Source organism: Mus caroli, unplaced genomic scaffold, assembly GCF_978045245.1.
Source record: "Mus caroli unplaced genomic scaffold, Mus_caroli_1 scaffold_17, whole genome shotgun sequence".
NCBI lineage: Eukaryota > Metazoa > Chordata > Mammalia > Rodentia > Muridae > Mus > Mus caroli.
In genome coordinates, this window is record NW_028227272.1 from 14,379,858 (window position 1) to 14,386,229 (window position 6,372).

The following is a 6,372-nucleotide window of genomic DNA, read 5'->3' on the forward strand; positions in this document are numbered from 1 at the left end:
TCTCTTTCTAGCATCCACTTTATTGTGACATTTGGCCAGCCCAGTGGATGCAGTTCTGGTCAAGTGTCTCTGAGAAAAAGAAGCCAGAGCCTGGGCGTGTAGTCCCTCTCTCAGGCCATGCTGCTGCTCAGCTGCATAGCAAAGTCCTGTACATGGTCCTTCAGAGTCTGGCGGGCATCCGCCTGTGCTCGCTTCTCCCGTGCCCGTTCCTGCTGCAGCTTGGTTAGTCGCAGCCTAAGCCGCTGCTCCCGTCGCTTGCAGGCCTGCAGCTGGCGCTGGGTCTTGTCCAGAGCATCAAGAGCTGCTTCAGCTCGCCTCTTCCAGAGCAAGGCGCTCCCCACTTGGTAGCTGTGCTCATTCTGGATGTAGGCTCCAGCAGGAGGTGGCAGCCTTAACATGTATGCAGATGGGGAGGCAGGCTGTGGCTCAAGAGGGGAGGGGTGCTGCTCTGGTGAGGGCTGTGTGCTACAGCCCGCTTCATCTGCCTGAGCACCTAGAGGGCCCAGGAGATCTGAGAAGGGGCTGTTAAGGCCAGGGTCCAGCCTCACAGCTGGGGATGCGGGCAGAGTGGCAGGTGCTGAAGCTTCTTCCACAGGAAAGCAGATGATATCAGCACGAGGAGGTGGAGAAAAGGGAGTTGTGGGTCCTTGCCTTTCGGAGCAGCTGGAGGGGAAACAGAAAGAAACTAAGGCATGCCAGGCTCCTCTTATTAACCCATTTAGTCTCCCTAACATCTGAGCCCCCTTTACTGGGTCTAGATAGCAAGATAGTTCAGTGAAGATGCCGGCATTCACCCTAGGTCCAGCCCCTCAGCCCTGGGGTGAGGGTGGGGCATCCCCCGGTTCCTACAGCACATACCGCTTCCTGCATCGCCGGAGCCGGCTGACGTCAGGCAGGCCAGGTGGATAACCATGCCCCTTGGTCTTGGCTGTTCGACGCAACTTGGAGAAAGACTCAAATATGGTGGGGACTGCCCCCTCCTTCAGCCTGTGATACCCACTGTGGGGAAAAGCAGCCCAGATGAGCTGGAGAAAAGAACGCTGCCACGTCCCCTGAGTCCCCACATAAGGCCCCGCAGAGGCATAGGACCTCTAGGGATGAGAAAGGCCCAAGGCACACTGCCAGTAGCAATCTCAAGAATGCCAAGTGTGGTAAAATCAAACTCCTCTTCCCTGTGAATGAGCTTCCAGGGTTAAGGTGAATGGAGAACCCACCAGCAGGGATAGGTGGACGGCTGGAAGAACTAGGTGCTAAACATCCTATGAAAAAGCTGTTTTTCTCTTGCATGGAGCGGCTAACCTCAGGTGACTTCTTTAATCATTCTCTACCTTTGTTTTTAAAGATTTTTTTCCTTAAAAACATTTTTTATTTTTATGTGTATGAGTGTTCGCCTATGACTGTTCACCGAATGCGTGCCTAGTACCTACAGAGGTTAGAAAAGGATAATGGGGGGGGGGGGGGGCTGGTGAGATAGCTCAGTGGGTAAGAGCACCTGACTGCTCTTCTGAAGGTCCGGAGTTCAAATCCCAGCAACCACATGGTGGCTCACAACCATCCGTAACGAGATCTGATTCCCTCTTCTAGAATGTCTGAAGACAGCTACAGTGTACTTACATATAATAAATAAATCAATAAATATTTTTTTAAAAAAAAGGATAATGGATCACTTGGAAATGGAGTGAGCCAGTTCCAGACTGCTATAATCCATTATGTGGGTGGTGGGGAATGAACACAGGTCTTCTGGAAGAACAGCCAGTGAGTGCTCGTAACCTCTGAGCCAGCTCTATTGATGTGTATGAATATTTTGCCTGCATGTACATATGTGTACCCATGCCCTCAGAGGTAGATTGATCCCCAGTCCTCTGTAAGAGTAGTAAGTGCTCTGAAATGGCTAAGCTATCTCTCCAGCCCTTCTACCTTAGTTTTTTAAAGACAGTTTCTCAACTCAACACAGGGCTCAACAACTCATCTAGACTAGCTTTTCCATAAGTCCCTAGGATCCTTTTGTTTTGTCTTCTCCAGGACTGGGATTAAAGGAACAAGCAATTACACGTGGCTTTTTATTTGGGTCCTTGAATCTGAAATCAGGTTCTAATGCTTGCATACCAAGTCTTTAGCAAAGGGGGGCTATTTCCCCAGCCTGGAAAGCCTGATTTTCTCTAATGTCACTGGCACAGTGATCCTGGGACCATGCTTTAAATGCACAAAACTGGAAAGAGGCTACTGCACGCTTGACAACTGGTCTGCTTGTCTCTTGAGCATGCCAGCAGATGTGCATGGACTCCACCAGGGCAAAGAGCTGCCTCATTTGACCCACTGCTCTGATGCCTCACAACCTGTCCTGGTGTTAGCTGGCAGAAAGACCCACCTGATTCCCACCAGCTCAAAGCAGTTTTCCTCGAAGTGTTTGGAGCAGAAGTAGATGTACTCAGAGGTCGGATCCCACAGGCCCTGGCCGCTGGGGTCCAGCCGCTGACAGTTGGCCAGCCACAAGCCGCGCCTGGGGTTGTCTTTCTTGGGAAGTCTGCAGAGCCACAAAACCGTGAGCACCAGACTGTCTACAGTCCTGCGTTCAGGATGCCCAAGCTCCCCAAGCAAGAATGGCAGACCTCCCCGCGACCCTTTCAGATTACCACCCGCTGGGGGAAAGGAGAAACTGAGAACGAGAGAAAGAAAGGGGCCGGCTCAGCATCATCTAGCAGGAATGAGTCAGAGCTGTAAATCCAAGCCAGGTAAGCGTCCAGTCCTTTTTCCGGCTGGACTCGAGACTATGCACCCTTCCCTGTCACCCTCCGCTCACAAGTTCAAGCCTCACATCGACCTCGGGAAAGCGCCGTCTCCAGCGAGGCCTAAGGTGCGGCAATACCGGCGCCTGCGCCTGTGAGCCCTCGCGTGCCACTACGCACGCGCGCTGACCTGTGGAAGGAGATGCCGCGGTTGCGAGTCTCGCGCGTATCCCGTGTGCAGCAGCCGGCGGCGGAGCAGTGTCGCGGCATCTGGGGAAGGGGCGGGATCTGGGTGGTGGGCGGCAGTCGGGGGAGGACTGTCTTCACGCCCAGCTGTCATTCCCTCCAGAGGGCCCGAGCCGGTCGGCTCCCCGAGGCCCGACCCCGTACCAGTCTCGTCCTAGCTCGTTCTATAGACTCCCGTCAGCGGTACTCACGGTCTTGCCATTGCTGCGCCGCCAAAATCTCGCGATGGGTGGGTCGACGCGGAAGTTGGGAGCAGAGACACTCCGTCGCCCGTGGCGCGGGCCCCCAAGGGGCGGGACCGGAAGAGATCCTGGCGGGGCGGGCCACCGGATGTTGGGAGTGAGGAATGGCGATCTTTGCTCCCGAGTTGAGGTTTCTGGATCAGTAGTTTCGGCTCCCTGTTTTGTTTGAGCGGCTGTCGTTTGGACGAAGCAGCTGGGTGTGGTCTGTACTGCTCCCTGAACAGCGTACGCGGACACTGGTTGAAAAAAAATCCACCACCAAGAAAAACCTGGGCTCTTTGCTGAAAGAACTCGGCCACGGGCTGGTGTGATGGCTCAGCACTTGCTACCAACCCTGAAGATTGAATTTGATCCCCAGGACGCAACCTGCTGGAAGGAGAGAACCAACGTCCAGTAATTGTCCCTTGATCCCCATACATATGCACAAAATAAAATATTAACGACACATTTAGAACATTTTGTTTTAATGGCCTCGTAAAGGCCTGGGTGAAGGTAGTGACCTTATGGGAAGCCGTCCCAATATACTAAGTGGCAACTGTCCAGTTATCGGAATGTTCATTTTTCAAACCCTGAGACGCTAGCCGTGAGGGCACGGTTTCCCCAGTGATGCTTTGAAGGAGGATTTCTCTGACCACAGGATCAGGGATTTTACATTCTAGGCTCATTTTTTTTTTTTAGCTGGAACAAAGTCAGAGATGGTTTCCTTGGGTTTCTGCTGGGGGAAGAGAGGTGAGCAATTACAATCTTAGGGTGCAGAAGGGGAGGCTATGGGACTCCAGGACTGAAGGCATACTTGATCTAAGTACTGGGGAGGTTGGGTAGCCTGTTATGCTCCTGTAGAGGAGTTACCTTGGCTGAAAAGGTCATCGAAGCCCCTATTTGATTGTTTTGATTTTTCCTGATCTGTTGGAGGCATTCATCCCTATATGAAGCCTCCCATTCAAGGAATAGGGGGCAAGAAGGACCAACCGATGTGCTGGCCCAGTAGTGTACTTAGAGCTGCACAAGACTCAGAAGAACGGATTTGGCCCAGGGTGCATGAGTACCATCCTCCTATTGATTGTCTAACCTCTTAATTCATTGGCCCGGTAGGGATACCAGAGTAGGGGCAGAGAGTAAGTGGGTTGAAAACATGGAGAGCCCAGGTGTTACTTTATTTGTGCTGAAGTTTGGAAGAATCTCTAATTTCACATAGTTGGTGGGTGTGGGTGTGGGAGGTAGAAGAAACGGAGCCTTCAAGAGTTCTATGAGTGAGCCGGGAGTGGTGGCGCACGCCTGTAATCCTAGCACTCGGGAGGCAGAGGCAGGTGGATTTCTGAGTTCGAGGCCTGAGTTCGAGGCCTGCCTGGTCTACAAAGTGAGTTCCAGGACAGCCAGGGCTATACAGAGAAACCCTGTCTCGAAAAACCAAAAAAAAAAAAAAAAAAAAAAGAGTTCTATGAGTGTTCTTAGGGTGTGAGGGAGGCAGGGGGGCATAAGGCACCAGTGGGGGATAAAGAGGGTGTGTGTGGATGGGACGGGTCATTTTCTAATATATTCAATGGCTCATTCAAGGGCAGTGAGCTCCACCTAGGGGCAGTCTTCAGGGCGCTCCAAAGATGTGGCCAGACAATAGACTTCATCTAGGTTGGAAGACTCCACCCTAGGTGGGCTAGGCGACTGTGGCAAAACAAGGTCTGATTCAGCCTGTACAAGGCTAGCCCCGACCAAAAGAAGTTGCCCCTTCACCGTAGTCAGACCCTTGCGATGCCTCAAATTGAAGGTAAAGGAAGAAGGAAGAACCAGCCGAGGATCCTCAGGTTGGGATGTTGATGTCCCTCAGAAGGAAATCCTTGACATCTTCCGAGCATCCCTGTTTGAGCCCCAGATGTGGGTCCTTTGCTCCTGACTGGCCGTTGATCACTGGTGGTCTCAGGATGCAGAGGAGCTGGGGAGCAGGGTCTCAGGCAATGGTGAGTATTTTATTGAAATAGCGGGGCTAACTGATGTAGCTCAAGTCAGAGGGGAGGGGAAGTAAAAGGATGACTGAGGAAGTGTTGTAGCGGGGGCAGGGATCTTCCAAGTGTATTAGATTAGCAGACCGCAGTCTGTTGGGGTAATGTTTTTTCCCCACAGTGTAAAGTTTGTCTTTATACTATTCAAATGTTGATTTCTGTACCAATGACGAGTTGAGTGCTGGCTGGACTTTGGTATTGGTTATTTTTATGGATCATCACCTGCTTCAGTATTTTGTAAACATACACCTCCCTCACCTTTTGATTGGTTTAACAAAGATCTGATGGCCAGTAGCTAAGGCAGGAGAGGAGAGGCGGGACTTCTGGGCAGAGATGGACTCTGTTGGAAGAATCAAGTTGACACGGAGTAGCTCGGACTTAGTGAGTGAGAAAAAGATAATAGGCCACGTTACAGACATGGATTTATTAAATTCATCGAGCTACACACCAGTCAGAATGGCTAAAATCAAAAATTCAGGTGACAGCAGATGCTGGAGAGGATGTGGAGAAAGAGGAACGCTTCTCCATTGCTGGTGGGATTGCAAGCTTGTACAACCACTCTGGATATCAGTCTGGCGGTTCCTCAGAAAATTGGACATAGTACTACCAGAGGATCCCGCAATACCTCTCCTGGGCATATATCCAGAAGATGTCCCAACCGGTAAAAAGGACACATGCTCCACTATGTTCATAGCAGCCCTATTTATAATAGCCAGAAGCTGGAAAGAACCCAGATGTCCCTCAACAGAGGAATGGATACAGAAAACGTGGTACATTTACACAATGGAGTACTACTCAGCTATTAAAAACAGTGACTTTATAAAATTCTTGGGCAAATGGATGTATCTGGAGGATATCATCCTTAGTGAGGTAACCCAATCACAAAAGAAGTCACTAGATATGCACTCACTGATAAGTGGATATTAGCCCAGAAACTTAGAATACCCAAGATACAATTTGCAAAACACAAGAAAATCAAGAAGAAGGAAGACCAAAGTGTGGATACTTCATTCCTCCTTAGAGTAGGGAACAAAATACCCATGGAAGGAGTTACAGAGACAAAGTTTAGAGCTAAGACGAAAGGATGGATCATCTAGAGACTACCCCACCCGGGGATCCATCCCATAATCAGCCACCAAATCCAGACACTATTGCACATGCCAG

At 50.8% G+C, this 6,372-nt stretch overlaps 1 protein-coding gene across 1 annotated transcript; it reads right to left on the reverse strand.

Annotated features, from left to right (window-relative positions):
* Nucleotides 1-3,263, reverse strand: Thap7 (THAP domain containing 7). Its single transcript, XM_085832420.1, is given in 6 exon segments — nucleotides 1-663; nucleotides 859-999; nucleotides 2,369-2,524; nucleotides 2,816-2,867; nucleotides 2,870-2,996; nucleotides 3,164-3,263. Coding segments are annotated over 5 exon segments (1,029 nt in total). The 5' UTR covers nucleotides 3,164-3,263; the 3' UTR covers nucleotides 1-110.
* Between the last annotated feature and the right edge of the window lie 3,109 nt (nucleotides 3,264-6,372).